Source organism: Eptesicus fuscus, chromosome 1 (genome assembly GCF_027574615.1).
Source record: "Eptesicus fuscus isolate TK198812 chromosome 1, DD_ASM_mEF_20220401, whole genome shotgun sequence".
Lineage (NCBI taxonomy): Eukaryota > Metazoa > Chordata > Mammalia > Chiroptera > Vespertilionidae > Eptesicus > Eptesicus fuscus.
The window spans coordinates 6,742,504-6,762,855 of record NC_072473.1 but is presented as its reverse complement, the minus strand read 5'-3'; the positions used below and the strand labels follow the sequence as shown (position 1 = coordinate 6,762,855).

The 20,352-nt window shown below is 38.2% G+C and overlaps 1 protein-coding gene across 2 annotated transcripts in view; it reads right to left on the bottom strand.

Annotated features, from left to right (window-relative positions):
* Positions 1-217: 217 nt before the first annotated feature.
* Positions 218-20,352, bottom strand: part of GLRA2 (glycine receptor alpha 2) — a 168,237-nt gene continuing 148,102 nt past the window's right edge. For both annotated transcript variants that reach the window (XM_054715516.1, XM_008154921.3), the window contains exon 9: positions 218-496. In XM_054715516.1, the coding sequence (XP_054571491.1) occupies positions 218-496 (279 nt within the window). The remainder of the gene's footprint in view (positions 497-20,352) is intronic.

Genomic DNA, 20,352 nt, shown 5'->3' with positions numbered 1-20,352 from the left:
TCACGTGATTCTGCAACAACTTAATTTTGTGCAAACATTTTCCTTCATTGCCATATAACTTATCTTCATTTACCTAGGTGCCAGGAAACCCACCCCATGATCCTCCCTCTCCCCTCCCCCAATCTTCTTCTCTATCAAAGTGATATAAAGACAATTTCACTGTATATTTACAAGCACAACACTTAGGCAAGAAGGTCCCAGGGTCTGAAGAGTACATCTATTTCTTGTGGACATCTTCATGCCGAATGATCTTGTATGTGATCCAGTAAAAGATGTTGAAAATGAGGAAGGCCAATGGGAAGGCAGCTCGAGATATCGTGTCAATTCTTTTTGCCCGGTCCACAAACTTCTTCTTGATGGTATCTGCATCTTTTGGGGGTTGTGGGACCGGGTTGGCAGGTGTGGTCTTGACAGCTGTTCCATCCTTCACTTGGAGGCAGTGACCCATCCCATAACCGCTGAAATTAAAACGACTTTCACGAGTAGCATCTTCTTCCTGAGAGAAGAAAGACAGAGGAAGCACAGTTTGGTTGTCACTCAAATCAGATGGAAGATGCTTAAAATTCTTTAGAAGTAAAAGGATAAATCACAGTTAACTGATAGTGTGGGAGGCTTTTGGAACGGGTGGTTCTCTTTCAAGTTTAACTCAATTATTCATGGAATAGATACAGTTCATTAACTTTCAGGCTGAGAAATTAAGGGTAAGAATAATGACTTTGTGGTCATTTTAATTAACAAAGAGAGACACCTACATTATATGCAGCACCAACTTTTCCAAAATCTAATGTATTAATCCATAGCTTTGAATAGGTTGTTTTAAAGTGAAGTCTCTAAATCACAAACATATACTCTAAATCTATGAAGAGGACCATTTTTCATTTACTCATTCATTCATTCACTCATTCATTCATTCATTCATTCATTCATTCAAAAAGCATCTATTTAACTCCTGCGGTATACCTGGCACTGAGGTAGGAACTTCTAGTATTGTGGCTTATTCACAGTCCAGTTCCTTCTATTGACATTGATTTTAACATTAATGGTAGATCTAAGGTTATCCTTTTACAAGTATATGTTTCCCCTCTAGCACTCTAGTTCACTTCAGTTAAATGGCAGAGATTAAATATTCGTTATTTGGTATTGGATATTTCTACCATGAATAATTTTTCTTTTTTAATATATATTCTTATTGATTTCAGAGAAGAAGGGAGAGAGAGAGAGAGATAGAAACATCAATGATGAGAAAGAATCGTTGATCGGCTGCCTCCTGCAATGCCCCCTACTTGGGATAGAGCCTGCAGCCCAGGCATGTGCCCTTGACTGGAATCAAACCTGGGACCCTTCAGTCTGCAGGCTGATGCTCTATCCACTGAGCAAAACAGGCCAGGGCTACCATGGCTACTTTTTCTAGTGTTAATTTTTAATATTGATTCTTGGGCTAGTTATTTATTTCTACCATATTTAAACATGTGTCCTTTTAGCTGATGTCAGTGGTATTTTGTGTTGATTATTTCTACATTATTTAGATAAAAGACTGAAAATTGTATTTATTCCTCAGGGTAAAGAGTAAATAGCCTTAACAGAAACAAATGTATGGAATCTGGGTGTGAGGTGGGTCAAAATAGTGGGGTTGAAAAGGCAGGATTGAAATTACCTACTTAATAATTTAGTTCTGAATAGCCATCAATTGAATCTTCTTCAGAAACTAGATTACTGCCTTCCACAACACTATGCAACCCTTTCAAGAAACCAGAGGCACTGCACTATTTACCTTGCCTTAAAATCAGAATGATATATTTTATGGATGCAAAGGTTTTAATTAAGTATAGTATTTCAAAATATGGTATAAACAGATATATTAATCATTGCAGTGTAATTGGAAGACTTATTTAGTACTTAGCAAGAAAGGAAGCATAGAGGCCATTAGGGGAAGGGGACTTGCTTATCACATGGGTTATAGGCTGTCTTGGACATCCTATTACTGATTGGTAATTAGATCTCAACCATTGTATCAGAGAAGAAGAAATGGTACCAGTTGGTTTAGTAGAGATTCAGACTAGGAATTTGGGTATTTCGGTTCTAGGACTGGTTCCAAGGGTTACAAGCTATGTTGCTCTTAGGCAAGGTATTTATTCTTTCAAGGCCTCAGGATCTCATGCAAAAAAATGTTGAGGCTAGACTAGATGTGTGGATCTCAGCTTTGGCTTCTGCAGAGCTTTCGTAAGTATATGTCTGCCTGCCTCCCCTCTCAGCAACTTCCAGATGAATTGAATCAGAATCTCTGGGGAGGAAAACTGAGAATATGTATTTTGAAAAATCGAGTGACTCTAATGCAAAAGGTTGGAAACCAATGGCCTACATGAGCTCTAATGTCCATTTCTAAAATCCTGAATCTATCCTATATTATCGAGTCTAAAGTGACTTTTCAAACGGAAACAATCTTTTAAATTTCCCCTTGTCTGCCTAAATTTATTGTGCTGTTTATTCTTTCCATGTCTGTAGAATCCTGCAAATTGCTGTTCTCACCTCTATAAACATTTAGAAACTCGTGATTAAGCATACAATTTACTGCCTGGGTGAGATAAGATTATTTTAAAAGTCTTGGGCCCCTGAAGAAATAGAAAGGGTAGTTAGCTGGTAACCCACTTTTAGCACATGAAAAAAGGAAACCTAAGTACACATGTCCATATTTATTTTCAGACTGACACATTCATTGAATTTCTATAGTCTTTCCTCACATACTGTGAATGGATAGCTGAACAGGTTAACTTACTCACTTCACTACCAAAGCTAGAATAGAATGATGCCAGGTTAGGTTATAATTACGTTGTACATTGCCATGCAACCTGTGGGTGCTTAATAAACGTTTGTTGAATAATGAACAAAAAGAAACTTGAAGAGGTTTTCTCTATGCTTGAAAATACTTTCCTTATTCAACAGTATTTTAAATTATGCTTCTTAGTATAGTTAAGCTAGTTAAATCAATTCTTTAAAATTCTCCACCATAAAAAATAAATCTGTCATAGGTAGAAAATTATCCATTGAATGTTTCAAATGCAGAAGATATGAATGCTAATTTAAGGGTCTTCTTATTTACCATTATGACTCATTCAATGCTTTTTAAATATAGAACCTTAAACTATCCACATAAAAGGGTATGGTTTTGCTTCAGAAAACATAATTGAAACCAATTTCTGTGTTATAATGAATAATTGCCTTTATAGCAGGTTCAGAATAAAATGTTATAATAATATGTAAAGATTCCTATATGAGGGGAAAATGGAGATGAGCTTGAGTCATGGATAAACAGAAGCTAAAATAAAGAACAATCTGTAGGCATAGCTTAGTTGAATGTATTCACAGGGAGAGTCAGGTACATCATCTCAGTAAGAATAGAATTTTAGACACATATTATCCATTTCTTCTAATTAGCCAAGAAACCAATTAGTTATTGCTGCCGACCAGCCATCTTCAATAACTTTGAGCAGAAAACACTTCAAGCTCATTTGTTATTCGCTGACTAAATCCCCATAGAAAATGAATCTTCCAGTCCAAGTATTAATATATACAATTTCTATATCCCACTTTGATAAAATCTTCAATTTTGTATGCTGTATGAAGCACTTCATGGCACTATGCAATTTGTTTGAGACTTATTATCTTATTTATTTTATGAATCAATTTTACTTACTGTAAAATTTACTTATTCCTGTGTTTGGAATAACTGTTGTCTAGATGTGAAATTACACCTAAAGCATCACTAGAACTGCATTGTAGTGAATTGTTTAAGAAGATAATTTTAATATAATTTAAAAACATGGTACTTATATAATGAAAGATTTTAGCAGAGCCTATAGTTTCAATTATTCTTTTATGCCCTAGAGAGGAGGAAATAAAAGGACTCCTAAAAACTGGGGTAGGGAAAGATTGTTTTCATCACATTTCTCACCCAGATTCTTTGATTGGAATAAGTCTCCCTTTTGTTGAAATAAGAAATTGCTCAGTTGGAACTGAGGTTGTAGTTAGCCTCAATCAATGCAAGGACATAATGGGATCCCCAGCCCCACTTGGGAAACAGTATGAGTTCAAACACAGCATGTTTTTACCAAAAAGTCTCCTGAGCAAATGAAGACTGGCTGATGCTTACTAATAATTGTAGGCCTGTTGATTTCTATCATGTGGACTTGGGGAAGAAGGATGGTCTTGAGAAATACTCAATTTTTGTGGCCTCAATTCCCTTTTTTGTATCACAGGGACTTAGGAATAAATATGAAGAATGAATAAATATCATTATTGTTTATGACTGTACACCATGCACTTAAAACTACAGTTATTCTTATCACTAAACTAACCCTGCCAGTCACTTGCTTCCTGGTGAAATTGAGGCTGAGACCAGTTCTGTGGCGTTCCAAAATTATATTTCTGATAAATATTGAAGCTGAGATTCAAATGCAGGTCTGTTTGATTCCAAAGACTCTACAAGTCTTTTATTTTTATGTATTTGTCCTATGAAATCCCACATGGCTTTCATTAAAGATTATGGATGAAGAATCTGACTGAACTTTGCAGAACAACAAAGTTAAAATAAAGTAAACTAAATATAAGTACTTGTTTCATAATGACATGTGGTAAATGAATTAAAACTGTCAAAGTGTCGTTTTGGGAAGACAGTGAAAGGCAATTTTTCTAAAAGAAAAGCATATCAATAGATCATCTCTTTTTCAGTGAAAGATATAATTATTATTGAGTTTTTAAGAAGAAAGTTCTGATAAGCATTTCTTGAGCACTTGTCATTCATGTATTTATATTTCCAACAAATAGTCATTGGATGCCTATTATGTGCCAGGTATGTGGCGGGGATGCAGCAGTGAACAAGAATACAAAGTCTCTGCTTTTTTGGAGCTTATATTCTAGTGGGGAGAACAAATAGTAACAAGTAAAGAAATTATACACAAACACATACATGTATACAGGTATGTACATATATACACATATGTATAAATATACATATACACATGTATATGCATACACAAGACACTTCCACATAATTACATGCACACACACATATACACAGAGATAATTATGGATGCTTTGAAGAAAAACAATCAAAGTAAGAGACGTAAGAGAGGTGAGGGGCAGGGAGATAGATGTTTTAGATTGAGTGAGTGGCCAGAAAAGGCCCAAGGAGATGTCAGGCACTATGCCATGTGCTGGGGGATCCAGTAGTGAGCAAACTAGATCAAATTCTTGCCCTCAAGGAGTTTTCAACCTTGAGATGAAAACAAAAATAAAATTATCGCATGAATAGATAGTTATTAACTATGACAAGGGCTCTGAAGGAAAACTATAGGGTGCTGTGAGAGCTTATTAATGGGGGTCCTCATCTAATCTGACAGATAGGAGAAGTTTTTCCCTGAGGAAATGATATTTCATTAAAGATAGTGAAAAAATGAAAGCATTAAAGAGGTGAAAGCAGAGTTGGGAGATGTCTGAGATTGGAGGGTTTTCTGCAATTGAGAGATGGTAGGATGGCTCCTGAAATGCACAGGGAAGGTGGGGATAAGGACAGTTTCAGAAATGACCAAGGGCTAGATCATGTAGGGCCTTGCAAGCCATCTGCCTATTTGGAGCTTTATTTTAAGAGCCCAGGGAAGGAAAAGATGAATAAGACCTTGAGTTTTTGTGGGGACAGGGGCATAGAGAACTATATAGAGTATAATACGAGAGATATTCTTATTTTTTTTTTTTTGAGAGATATTCTTGAGTTATGTAAAAAGGTTTGTTGGCATTCAGATAAGCCTGCTGTCTCCAGAGTTGGTGAGGTAATATTGCTGAGATACACAAATCACCTAATATGAAAAGGACTCTGTAGCTACCTATTGGTTTTCAGTATTCATTTATATTTTTGCTTTTTATTATTATTTTTAAATGTTTGTTCTCAATCATATTAAAGAATGGGTACTCAGGGAAACTGAATTTTGATAACTGATTTCCACTATTGTCTTCACTCACTGGAGGGTGAACTGTTAGGAGTGTGCCAAAGTCAGCCCTATCTCTTAGTACAGTGCTGGGCCCCTGATGGTTATTCAATAGCTGTGCTTGGAATGATCTACTTGATTCTGAGTAAGGACTCCGAAAGGTAGTGCTCCCTGTGGCAGAAAAGGCAACAGCAATTATCTCCTAGCAGATTTCCCTCTTTTTGCCAATTGCAGTCCTTTGCATAGCCTCTGGATCAATCTTCCTCAAAGAAGTTCCATCCTATTGTTCTCACTAGAGACTCAATAGCCTTGATATTGCAGAGGACCAGAGGAAATCATTGGGATAGAGCCCGAAAGACTTGGGTCGAATTCATATCATTACTGCCTCAGAGATTTTTGAATTTAGGACAGTCCCTCAACTTTCTTGCTCTTCTATTTCCTTATCTTTACAATGAAGACATTAGGCATTTGACCATTTTCTGAGTTTGAGTATAGACCTATAATGCTGGCTAGTATATTGCCTTGAGACTAATCTCTTGCTGGCTGATATGTTTCTTCTCAAGCAGAGAGTAGACAGAATGCAAATTAAGTGTCTTAAATTTTTAAAAAGAGTTTATTTGAGCTAAACTGATGATATATGCCAGGGATCAAGAGCTCAAATACTCCACAAATAAGGGTCTTATTGTCTTCATCCTACACCTGCCTTGATACCTTCTGCCAGGGTTGGCTTCAAGGGCGTGCATACTGCAAGGTGTCACAGGGCCCAATGCTTAGAAAGGTCCTGTAAGTGGTTTAATGCTCTGTTGTAGCCATCTTGAAATTCAAAATAATTTTTGAAAAGGACTCCCCATTTTCATTTTGTAGTGGGCCCCGCAAATTTTTGAGCCAGCCCTGCTTTCTGCTGTAGTAGAATTGATGGAATGCCATTTGCCCATTGCTTCCATTCCCAGCCTTAATTCTTACCAAGTTTCTCTTCTCCTTAATGACCACTCCCAAGCTCCTTTGTGTGAAATTCAAGGACCCCTATGTCCTGCCTTATGCCTCTCTTGAGGTTTCATGATCTTTGACTTTAGTCAACTGCTTCCCTTTGCATAGAATGTTCCTCCCCTCTTAACCTGGCAAGCTCCTGCATGCACTGCAAGACTCTACTCTGCCATCATCCCATTTGTGATGCCTTTTCTCGACCCCTGAGTTTGGGCCATGGGTTCCTCCTTAGCTCCTGTAGCACCTGGAACATGTCTCTATAGTTCATGTTCCTAAATTTGGCTCTAACCTGCTATTAAAATCAGCTGTTTATATGTCAGCCTCTTATGTAACCTTCAAGTACAGGGACCCAGTTTTGTATATCTTGATGGCCCTAGTACCTAGAATAATAATTGGCTGAAGCTTCCTATGTTGAATATATATAAAGTAATTTCTTCTTAATGGTAGAAAAAATATTTTGTAATAAGAAAAAATATTTTCCTTGCTTATTTATTATGTGGCTTATTTTCACATATTGAATTTATATAATATTAAGTCAAACCTAAACTCAACAATGCAACTCAGGAACTGAGGTATTTGTGATCTATATTTGAAACACTTTCCATCTTTTTTGAGCCCAGTGTTAAACTAATGAGCAACCCAGATAGTGTGAAAATATGTAAAATTAGATGCACGTCATTAATCTCAGTAAAAAAAAAAAAAAGCATGCTTTCTTTGCAAAGAAAATAAATGGAATAGACAAATACTCCAGAATACAAAGAAATATTTTGTCATATATGTACCTATTGGCAAATCAAAATAATAAAGCTAGGTAAATGAAAAGCCAGTATTTATTAGTTATATGCAAATATATCACCACATAAATTAGACCTTGTCAGTTCTTACTCATGACAAAAGACCAAAGAGTATTTGCATAACATTAAGGTTATTTGAACCATAGTCATCCATTTGGGTTTGGTGAAGAGAATAAAATTCTTGTAAATCTAATGGTTACCACCGAACATCAGTTTTAAGTCTTGAAACATTTTTCTTCACAAATCTTTTAAAACAAATTAATACCTATACTGTGATGCTGTTCACCATTTAGCTGTCATAACACAAAATCTCCTTCATTGCTTCAATCACATGTTAAATGAAGTTAAAATGTTTTTCTGTTAAAAAAAAAAGTCAGCAGAGACTGATTGGGGACAAAGCTCACCCCCAATTACAGTGGGATAATATGTAGGTAAGGGCAGAGAAACAGAATTCAGTTGTGGTATGAGCAGGGATTCCAGAACTGATATTGCCACATCATAGGAAGTTGAGTTGGCTAAGATTTCTAGTTATCCACCTAAACCCATGGTCGGCAAACTGCGGCTCGCGAGCCACATGCGGCTCTTTGGCCCCTTGAGTGTGGCTCTTCCACAAAATACCACGGCCTGGGCAAGTCTATTTTGAAGAACTGGCGTTAGAAGAAGTTTAAGTTTAAAAAATTTGGCTCTCAAAAGAAATTTCAATTGTTGTACTGTTGATATTTGGCTCTGTTGACTAATGAGTTTGCCGACCACTGACCTAAACCCATCATTCTTTCTTCTTCCAGTGGTGGACCTCCCTTTAGCTTAGGAGTTGCTTAATTGCAGCACTATTGATATTTGGGACCAGATAACTTTTGGTTGTAGGGAACTGTACTGTGTATTTCAGGATGTTAAGCAGCATTCCTGACCTCTTCTGAGTAGATGCCAGTAGCATACCCTCTTCCCCACGTTGTAACAATGAAAAATGTTGCCAGACACTGCCTAACGTATCCTGGGGCATAAAATCGCCACAACTTTTTAAGAAATCCTGCTTCAGCTGGTCAAACATGTGCACATGGGGAGACTGCATTTTCTAACCTCCCTGCACATATGTGGGGCTATGCAACACATCTAGTGTCAGGAGGTCCAATGAGCTCAATCTCCAAACCAAATTTAGTCACTTCTTATATCACCCCCAACACTACATGCTGGTCTGAGCCACTCGATGGTGACTCATCAAAGCATTCCCAGCAGAATTATTGTAGTCTTTTACCTGGTACCCTGGCTTCTAGACCCTTCTTCCCAGCAATAATGTCTGTTTTCAACACAGCAACTTGAGAGATCCTGTTAAAATGTGAGTCAAGTCAGATCATCAACTCAAAACTCTCTGGTGGCTCTCACCTCACTCAGTAAAAAGCAGGTCTTTGTAATGTCCCCTTTACCTTTCAAACCTCACCTCCTGCTGCTCTCCTTCTAGCCCAGGTGTGAGCAAACACTGTCCTTAAATGACCAAATAGTAAATATCTTAGACTTCATGGGCCATATAGTCTCTGAAGAATACATATTTTCAATCTATATTTTGAAACAAATTTTCTAAAGTGGAATACATATTTCACTGTATCTTGGAACACACTACCTATAACACCATATTTTTAATGGACTAGAAGTAATTATTTAAAAGTAATTGTTTGACTTTTGGCTCAAAATTTTTAAGCTGAAATGTTTTCACTTACTGTCAGCTGTAGTCTTAGAGAATAATTTAGAAATCAATTACGTGGTTGTGATGTTTCAATTCCTCAAGAGGAAAGCAATGCCTTGCATATGGACATTTTTTTCCTAGTAGTCTCTGTCAATTCTAGTCTATCTAGAATGCTCAGAAGGCACACTAAATTCTAAGAAGCATGAAGGTGAACATCTCCCATCTGGAGGATGAGCTGTTCAATTATTAACATCATTTGCCATCTGTTCAGGGTGCGAACAAAGTGAATGTTGAGACTGTCTACACAGCACAAACTGAAGGAGACAGGTGATTAGTACTAGTATATGAGCCAACTGCCAAACTAAAAACAATAATAATGATAGCACCAACAACAAATAACACCAAGCAGTTATTTGCTTTCTAACTTGGATGATCATGACCACCAAGTTCTTCAGACCATTATTGTTCCAGAGAGAGAGAGAGAGAGAGAGAGAGAAGAGAGAGAGAGAGAGAGAGAGAGAAAGAGAAGAGAGAGGAAGAGAGAGGGAGATTTGGTGTCAAAAACTGGTTACTGTGTGAAATTATCTATTGTTTACCTGGCACCACTCCTGTAGAAGTTCCTGCCTAATGCAGGGAAGAACTACATTTCCCAGAATTCCCTTCTTGATTGATTCTTGGTTAGGGTTTGCCAGTGAGAGGAACTTGGGAGATTTGGAAAGTAGAAGGGAAGCAGAGGCTATTATTTTGGGGAAATATGTGGGGGTCAGATTAGACACAGCAGCTTTCCAGACCTTTCTGTGGAATCCCATTTTATTATCTCACTTTAGCAGGTGTTTTCTCAGATTTCTTGGTGAGTACCTAATTTTCCACCCAGAGATTCATGTTGAAGTCCCATCTACTGACTATAACCTTCCATTCCCCTAGTTACTCCCATATTCATATAAACCCTAATTTCTACATTAAACCCCTTATTCTGATAGTATGTGTAATGTCTCTGTTTTCCTAACTAAACCCAACAAGATACAGGTATACAGGTACTCTAGACTTTTAACAAAAAAACATAATTTTAATGCAAATTACTGTAGTTTCCCTCACTTAAAATTTATTAGGCATCATAATGTACCAAGGATTAGAAAGAAATAAGGATAAAAGATGATAGAGTCCTGTCCTTGAAATCATTGTGGAATTGGAGTAGGGAGTCAAGAAAATATAGACCAGTAGTTCTCAACCAAGAGTAATTTTGCCCCTGAGAGGAAATGAGGTAATGTCAGAATATATTTGGTTGTCACAATAGAGGAGAGGGTCCTCTTGTCATCTAGTGGGTAGAGGGCAGGATACTGCTAAATGTCCTATAATACACAGGACAGTCCCCCACAACAAAGTGTGAATTATCTAACTTCAAATGTCAATAGGACATGAGTTTTGGAAACCCTGATATAGACAAATGATTCCAATATAATGTAATATCTGCTATGATAAAGTAATGCACAAGCCACAGGATAGAGAGGTTAGAGGGCATGTTATGGTAGAATAATTAAAGGAAAGTTAGATGGCATTCTTTCCATAATAACATCATGGAATGGACTGCCTCTGGAAGATATACATGAATATTAATTACACATTTATCACAGAAAAGCAACTCATGTAAAGGCAGCTTCATTTTGTTAACCAAGCTTGCCTTTTAGTACAACAACAGAGCAGCTCAAAGGTACTTGCCTGTGCCATTTGGCCAGGAGTACGTATCCTTTAATCTTTCTGTATTTTAATCAAAGAGGATTTGTTACAAAGGACAAAAACCTACTCATGGTAGCTTAAATAAATGGGGGATTTCTTTAAAAATTACTATAACATTATTGTAAGACTATCTTATGAGTCCCTAAGGATAGGGAAGCAGTGCCCTGTACAGGTAAGAAGCCTGGGTTCTATGCCCAGAACTCCTGGTTTCAAATCTTGGTTCTGCCTCTAATCAGTGTGGGAGTTGAGTAAGTAAATAAAGCCTTTACATGCCTCAGTCTGTTCTGCAGTAAAAATGGAAATAACAACCCCTTCCTTATAGGGTTTTTGAAAAGATTCAGTGAGATAATGCACATTAAGGGCTTATAACAGTGTCTGGTATATAGTAGGTACTCAATAAATGTTAGCCATGATCATGACATTGATGATGGTGGAAGGAGGGCTCCTAGCCCAGGAATTCCAATTGAGCAAGTAAAAAAATAAGATTCTTCTTAATCTCTCAGGGCTATTATTCTCTTCAAGTTCTGCCTTTCTCCTTTGATTACTTTCTTTACGCATGTTCAAACTGGGCCACCCTAGTCTCAACCCTATGGGAACCTTTTCAACTCAAGTTCTTACTATCATCTAATTAGAGTAATTCTTCCTTCAAATTCTTGAAAGAAATTCTCATTGATATCCTAGCTTATGGACTGTTGTACTTGGGACATTGGACAGATAAAGGGGTAGGAGATACACAATCAGGACAGCCTAAGGACAGGGTGAAGAGCAAGGTACTCCTCCCAGGGTGGTGAATGTTCCCAAAAGCATATCACAAGAGGAACCATAGAAGAAACAAGATTGGCTGGCCTTGAAAACAGATGAGTCTGGTGCTGGAAGCTACCCATTGTCTACACCATCATGAAAGTGCAGCAGGGAACACAGAAGGCTGATGGACCTTGGGCTTTAGCAAGGGCTAAAAGCTATGCACTGATTGTTCTGTCGAGACAATGGTGGCTCAAGGCAATCCCCTAACCTGATAATCTTTTACTGTTTAAAAAACCTTACCTTTGATATGTGTGTTTGCTTTGCTAAACAGCAAATGCATATTCTAGTAAATAAAAAGCTATGGGTCCGGAGATTCAGAGAGCCACTCCACTACAGAGTAGGTCTCCACTTGGTTCCCCCTGCCTTCTAAATTTATATTTATTGTCTAGTGTATCCATTTATGTGCAGCCCCTTCTCCAGATCCTGAATCCTCACTGCAAAAGGTTGTGGCAGTCTGGCACATATGGAAGGTGTTTTCAAAAGAGTAAAGAATATTTGTATTAATGGCTTCAAGGTTGCTAATCAGAAGCAATTGGTTGACATTACAGGGAGACAGAATTTAACTCATTATGAGGAAGAACTTTTAACAACTCTGAAAATGAACATGGAGCACAACACCTTGGAAGGTAATGATTTCCTTGTTACTAGAGACTATCAAGTGTTTATTCATTTGTTGGAACTGTTGGGTATTAATGTAACATGTGGGTTTGAGGTAGATGACCATTTATGTACCTTTTAATTGTGGGAGTTTCTGATTGTATATAAAAATTGCTAAGGGAAGAAGTCCAGAAGGGCAAACTACTTTGAAGGTGCAGGAGATATGTATTCAACAAGTTGTGCCCTGCTATGACACTCCTTGACCTCCTAGAAATTTCTAGTCTTTCTGATCCCATTTTGAGAAAATCATAGCAATAATTTGGTTAAGATGTGTTTTCTCTTTTATTTATCTTTGACTTGAAACATATTTTTATTACATTATTTTTAAGGGTGTCATTTGTGCAGTAAGTCCCTTGCTGCTATTATAATTTTGAGGAAAATTCTAATATAGAGCATATAAAATATATATTATAGAATAATAAAAATCCTAAGAGAGTAACCTGTAACCTCACTGTAAAATACACTGAATGGGTGTATTTTAGAGGTCAACATACCATGTTCATGGAGGCCTGTCTTTATTAAAAAGTATCTAGTTTTGATAGCCTAGAGGCTCCAAGCAGTAATGTCAATCTTCTAAATAGCCACTTTTTTCCCCCTCCTTTTTCCTCCCACTGCACAATGTCTGATGACAGGACCTCAGAGGGAGAGGAGTCAATGCTCTTGGCCATCTAACTTTGATGAGCTATTTATTTCAATAAACTGAAGAACTGAGAACTGAATCAATAGGATTGGCTCTATGTTTGGTCTTGCCCTTGATCCCTCCCTACTCACTTTTAAGAGACAGATTAATGTCATGATGAAGTCACCCAGGTGTGACTTGAAGAAGCATTAGAAGGTTTTGAAAGAGGAACAGTGAGGGAAAAGGCAGCTATGGGCTATCACTTCATTGCTTTCCATAGCTGCAGAACAAGCAGGTAAAAAATGATAAATCTGCTTTCTCTGGCCAATCTTATTTCCTTCTGAATTTGAATGATCCTGGTAAGCTAGCTCTTCTCTAATGAATATGGACTGTTAGTTCTGTTTTAAAATTAGCAGTAACTGAAGCAGATGAACACTGTAAACCACCAGGAGGCACTTTGTTGCTTCTCCCAAGAATGTTCAAAGCAGCAAAGTGTATCAGAAACTGTCCATGCTTCATTATTCTGGCTTATTATTTAGCTTGCAAATCATCTATACCCTACTTCTCTCCTAACTTTCCTACAACCATTTTTTACTAGCACTTCAACTATGGCTTATTGTAAGCAACTCTTACAAAAAATAATTAGACAAAGGCAAATGGAAAATAATGGTTAAAATGAGAGGTTGTTTTTTGTTTGTTTTTGTTTTGTTTTGTTTTTGTATCTGCAGTACATTTCCAAAAATTTACCTTCTTGCTACTTCATTACTATGGTTACCAGATTTAACATTTCAGACAGAAACTTGTCTGTAGACCCAGAGGAAAGACTGATTGCAGTAAACACAGAAGACAGAAATTGGGCACAATCTGAAAATAATACCAGTATCTGTTGACTTAATTGTTGACCAATTGAATTTCTCATTTAGAAAGTTCATGAAGGTATGCAGCATTGGCACTTAATGGGGAGTCTGCCTCCTTTTCCTTCTCAAAGATGTCAATGCAATAGTTATAACCAGGGCAAAGAGGAAACCTTATATGGATATAAGAAGATATATTTTCATAGAAACAAACTTAGTCTCTGGGTAGGTGTTTCTTTCTCTCCCCCTACCCTAGTGTGTGCTTCATTATAAGGCAGATGTCATGCCCAGATGTAAATGACAAATTCCACACTGCCAGTAGAGGTCACTGCATGATGAACCCAGGTCATGGGCATCCCAGTCTGGGGCAGGGTGAGGAGTTGGTGTAGTCTGGTAAAACAGGGGTGAGGGGCTCAGTGAGTATTAGTGAGGTGCAAGGTATGCCTCTTGTCCCTGTCATCACAGCAACCAAATAAGGACCCCCTGCTACTGGACCTGTGACTGACTCTTAAGGGTACCTAAGAACATTTAAACCATTGAAACTTAGGTGAATGTGTTTACTTCACCTGATACGCTCTGAAAGCACTTTTTTCCCCCATGACCCAAAGCAGAAAACATTTTCCATTACTGACCAGGTCACATACATACACACCCTGCAAACATGAATATCTCTAACAGAAACAGTTTCACAAAGTAGCATTTATTTTTTCAAAGCTGAATGCACTCTGATATTTTCTAATTTTTTCCTAATTTTTATTAAAAAAAAAAACAACAACTGGAGGTGAGCCCCTGAACTGACTTTTTGACCCACAAGTCAATCACAGCACACAGTTTGACAAGTTCTGTGTTTAATGGTCTTGATTGATTTCTTCACTGTCAGTATTCAGTCATCAACTATTTACTGAGCATTTACCATATGACAGGCATGTGCTAGTCATGGGGAAATTGGCAAGGGAGGCTTCCAAATACACAGGAGAGTCCTGACAAAGGGTCAGATATTCTGTTAAAACTCATTGCAGCTCGTCCATCATGCTTAAGAAGGTGCTGGGATTCCATAGGGAGTCTGGGAAATCTACTGTGTACCAGGCATTGTGCTAGGCCCTGAGACTTCCTGCATCCTTAGGTCAAATTATAGCTCCGTCTAGGAGGTTCTTTCCTTATGATTTCTGCCACCTCTATTTAGCAGTAACCACACCTTTTTCTGTCATATTCTCTCCTAAATGCCTGCATTTATTAGGTTGAATTTTAACAATATAGTTGTGAATCTCTTGTGCACTAATAGGCAATGGAATTAATCATATTAACACACAGGATCATTTTAAAGAGTCAGAGGACATTTTATATGAGCACAAGAAGGTAAGTTTACATAAAGAGCTCAATTTTATTATTCCGTGTGGTTGTGCATTTCTTTTCCCATAGATTTGTGCGTTGTGCTAGAAGTTAGATGCCAGTGGGCTGACTTCATAGGAAGACATTGCTATCTACCCCATATAAGAAATGGCATGACTTCTAATGAATTAGTGCTGGCGGGTTTTCTACTCTCAGACCACTAAGCTATGAGACCTGAGTGGAAACTAGCAATTCATTCAGCAAACAGTACCTAGCATGTACCAGACAATGTTACAGGCTCTTCAGATTGAAAGATAAATTCTGTAATAGCTTTGCTATTGAGAAGATTGCTGAGATTTTCCCGAGGGTCTTTACAAAACAGGTGACGGGAAGTGAAAGGAAATATTTGATGAGTGTTGGCTGTGTGCAATGCACCAGTGTTCACATGCATAATCTTGTTTACCCCTAATAGTAATCCCATGAGAAAGGCCTTTCTTTATTAGACCACTTTATAGAGGAAGAAGCTAACCAGAGTGATTAGACTATGGCTCCAAATCACCTAGCAAATATATTACTAGGCAGGGTTTGAATTCATTCACGTAGACTCCCGGCTGAAACACATTTCACAGTGCCATGCTTCTCTCCCATCTATTTGTATGATTTAAAGAGTATATATATATATATATATATATATATATATATATATATATATACACACACACACACACACACACACACACACACACACACACACATTGAGTGGCCAGATTATTATGATCTCTGAATGCATAATAATCTGGCCACTCAGTGTACTTCTCTTGAGTACCTCATTTATTTTATATCAAAGATACTATAAATCGTGCACCTGATCAGTTCCCCCCTTTGCACTGGCTGGTAGAAATCTCAGGACAAATAGGTGGTTGATTTCCAGCAAAAGTCTAGAATACTTTTGGTACCCATTTGAGATACAAATACACTGAGTGGCCAGATTATTATGGGTTCAGAGATCATAATAATCTGTCCACTCAGTGTATATTAAGAGGACAGGCATTCACATTGCAGAATTATTCCAGGAAAGGGTGCTGTAATGAAACATTAAAACATGTTGACATGGTAGTTGGCTGGGATGAAGAAAGCTTGTTTTATGACAGGGATTTTTATGTTTTGTTTTGTTTTTTAATCACAGGAAGTGTGAAAGGGCATTTGATGATTCTGTGATGAATTAAGGCATCTAAGTAAGGTCTGGCTGTACGACATTTAGCAAACCTCATATACTCCCTGTGCAGATATTACTGCCAAACTACTTTAATTTGAAGCATTTTGTGCTTTCTAGAATAAAGCCATATGAATATTTAGAACAATTGTTTTACTACGTTATATGTGTGTACACAGTTCAATCCAGATAACTAAGGTGAAACATCACCCTGGCATGGATTCTATTGGATGGCATTTGAGATCATCTCCCTGTTATGTATGTGAATACGGAGCTGAGAGGGCACCCTCACAGTTACAGGAAAAGGTGCTGCGTGGAGTTCCCATTTGGCTCGCAATACTAGAATGATAATGCTACTCTTTTTAAGGAAAACAACACAACAAGCAATATAGGAATATATTATTCTGTATGGTTGAAATCTTTCATAATTAAAAAGAAATAAAATGTACTGAAAAAAACACAAGCAACCATAGCGATGAACTTAACATTTTTCATCAAACGGATATTAATTTTACTTAGAGTGTTGGGGCATTTATCCATGCATTAATAGTATGCCTTACTTAAGACTGTGCACATTGCAATATGTATGCATTTTTAGTGGACTATTTGCAATATGCTCTAGTGCAGCACTTCTCAGCTTCAGTGTGCTTGTGAGTCCCCCAGGGTGGGGGTTGTGTCATAATGCAGATCCTGTGCGGTGGGGCCTGGGAGTCTGTCTCTAACTAGCTCCAGGTGCCGCTGGTGCTGCTGGTCACCAAGTGATACCTTAAGAAGGGAGGATCTACAGCATTGGTTCTCAAACTTGGCCACACATTGGAATCAGCCAGGAAGGTTTAAAAATCAAGCTCATTTTTTTCTATCCCCACAAATATTCTAACTTAATTGGACTGGGGTGGGGTCTGGACATGGAGATCTTAAAAAGTCTCCAGGTTATTAGAATGTGCAGCCAGGATTGAGAAGCTTACTCTCGTGGGTTACCTTGTCTCTAGAAAATGTAAGGACTCATATTTGGTGTGACTCTTGTTGCTCTGGAATAAATCCAGCAGCAGACAGAGTGAAATGAAGTGGAAACGTTCAATAACTTCGCCTACTAATGTTTACACCCGTGTCAATTTCCTGAAAAGCAATGAAATTATACACCCAACAAAATTCATTCCTCTGCTACCAGTGCAAAGAACCAGGCTGTGGATCCCCTTTTTACTCTCTGGTGTAAAGAAAAGAAGCTTGTCTGGAGTAAAATACTAACTAAAGAGGAAATTTCTAATATAAAGGTTTTTCTCTCTGTACCATCCTTTGGGTTATACTAGCTCTAATTAATGACTCCTGACAGGAGTGATATTTTTGTTCATAAGCAAGTTGCAATTATGAGGCTAAGCTTTTAAAAATGTTCTCTCAAAAAGCTCAGTCAGTCCTCTGTGTGCACAGCATGTCTCTGTCCCTTGGATCAGGATTTCTCACCTCAGTACCCTTTGCTGAGGGTGTTGTGTCCTGTAAATTGTAGGATGTTTACCAGTATTCCCTAGCCTCCGCCCACTCAATGCCATTTGCTCACACAGTCTCCCACCCAAGTTGTGAGAACCAAGAATGCCTTCAGACAGCACCAGAAGCCCTCTGGGGCAGAGAACACATACCCCCTGCTTGAGAAGCACTGCCTTAGATCGAGGGAGGTTTCCATATCACTGACTCCCACTTTTGTCTTGACTATATCAGTGTGGGAAGCTTTCCAGGTTTATCTGATGCAAAGGATAGATAATCAGCAAGGTAGGATGAGGCCATTTTCTGATGAGCATTGAATGCCACCTTAAAGAGTGGAATTGTCATTACCTGTTTAATTATTTAATTCTATTTTATTTATTCATTCACAATAACAAAATGAGGTTAAGATAATTTACAGTTAACATTCCAAGACTAAATGAAGTTTACAAATGCCGCTTCCTCCTTGAAAATAGCTCCTCCTCATCAGCTGGAGGTACTTCCCAGTTGATTCTAATGTGCAGCCAGGGCTCCAACTATAACTATTATGGTTAATGTTCTCTATCCCATGTTAGAAACATTTTGCACTTAATTTTTTCTCTTATTTATTTCTAAAGCTTTATGAAACAGGTTTCAAGCAGTTTTCATATCCTCACTCTCCTATCTACAGCAGAACTCTGTACAAATCAAGCATTCTACAAAATAATTGTTGAACAAATGAATCCTAGGGTAGTCCCGCAGCTTAGAGTTAAAATTAAGAGAATGGGGGCCATTTCTATATAGTTACTTCTGGACAGAGCCAGGAACATTTATTTTCTAAATGGTTACACTTGCTTATGATAATAATACATCAATTAGGTAGGAAATAACTCACTTAAATGTTTTGTTCCCAAATGAGCTTGTTACAAACAAGAATGATATTGAGAGAAGACAAATTAATACTGTGACTAGGCAAACCTGTATCTCTTTAATGTAATATCAGGGAAGCACCAGATTTCTCTTATTCAGTTTGATCTTTTTAGGAGTCCAGTTATATTGAAACTAGAGGCCTGGTGCATGACATTCTTGGGGGGTGTCCCCTCTCAGCCAGGCCTGTGTCCTTTCGCAGTTTCGCTCCCTGTGGGGAGCAGGCCTAAGCCATCAGTCGGACATCCCTAGTGCTGCTGGGGGCCAGCCATCAGCCTGGCTTGTGGCTTCGTGGCGCTCCCCCTTTGGGAGCGCACTGACCACCAGGGGGAAGCTCCTGCATTTAGCATCTGTCCCCTGGTAGTCAGTGTGCATCATAGCGACTGGTCATTTCACCCATCACTCTGTTTGCATATTTCCCTTTTATTATATAGGATAACCACAGTTTGTGTCACCATGAAGAATTCTACAGCAATTAAGAGCTGAGCAGTTAAAGGAGAAGGTTTAAGATATCTGCCATCATAGAGCTGAAGGCTGTATTATGAAACCTGTCAAGTTGTTTGGAAAACCCAGTAACACAAAATATTTTAGCAATACCAACTGGAAGTTGCAATAAATGAAATTCATTTTTTATCTGTAACTTGAAGAAAGTACTATTCTGTCTTCAAGGATGGCATTTGCTGCTGCTTCTATAAATTTAGCCTCCTTTTTCTACACTTTAGCCATAAAAGGTACCCTGGGATCTGTTTGGTATTTCGTGAGGAGGCAGAGGATGGGTTTAAATGGGACCATGATTGTCATCAGGCTCCTGGCCCAGGAGGAATTGCACTTTAGTTTGATTTTGTTCTCTCTAAAACAACCCCAAGACAAGGGTTGGTGTGCAAGTAGTTTATTTGGGGAGCAGTATCAGAAGTGAGGTGAGGGAGAGAGGACGTGGGACAGAGAAGGGAGGAAAGGCTATAAAGGGTGCATGGATGATCAGCGTATTACCACTGTTGGCAAATATGGCTCAAATCTCTGAGACTCAGACTTGACCTATCAAGGGGTGTGAGGGTGCGGGGTATTAGGCCACCAAAACCCTAACTCATTGGCTGAGGGTCACCCCTGGGGCATTTACCTCTTGGCACTTCTGGCTTGCCTCCAGTATGCATGGAGCACACTAGAGTGGCCTACAGATACTCAGATGGTCACAGGAAACCATTGCTGTGTGTGATAGAATAATGGCTATCAAAGGTGTTGGTGTCCTAATTCCTGGAACCTGAGAATATGTTATTGAACAAAGCAAAGGGTGTTTGCAGGTGTGATTAACTGAAGGGACTAGAGATGGGG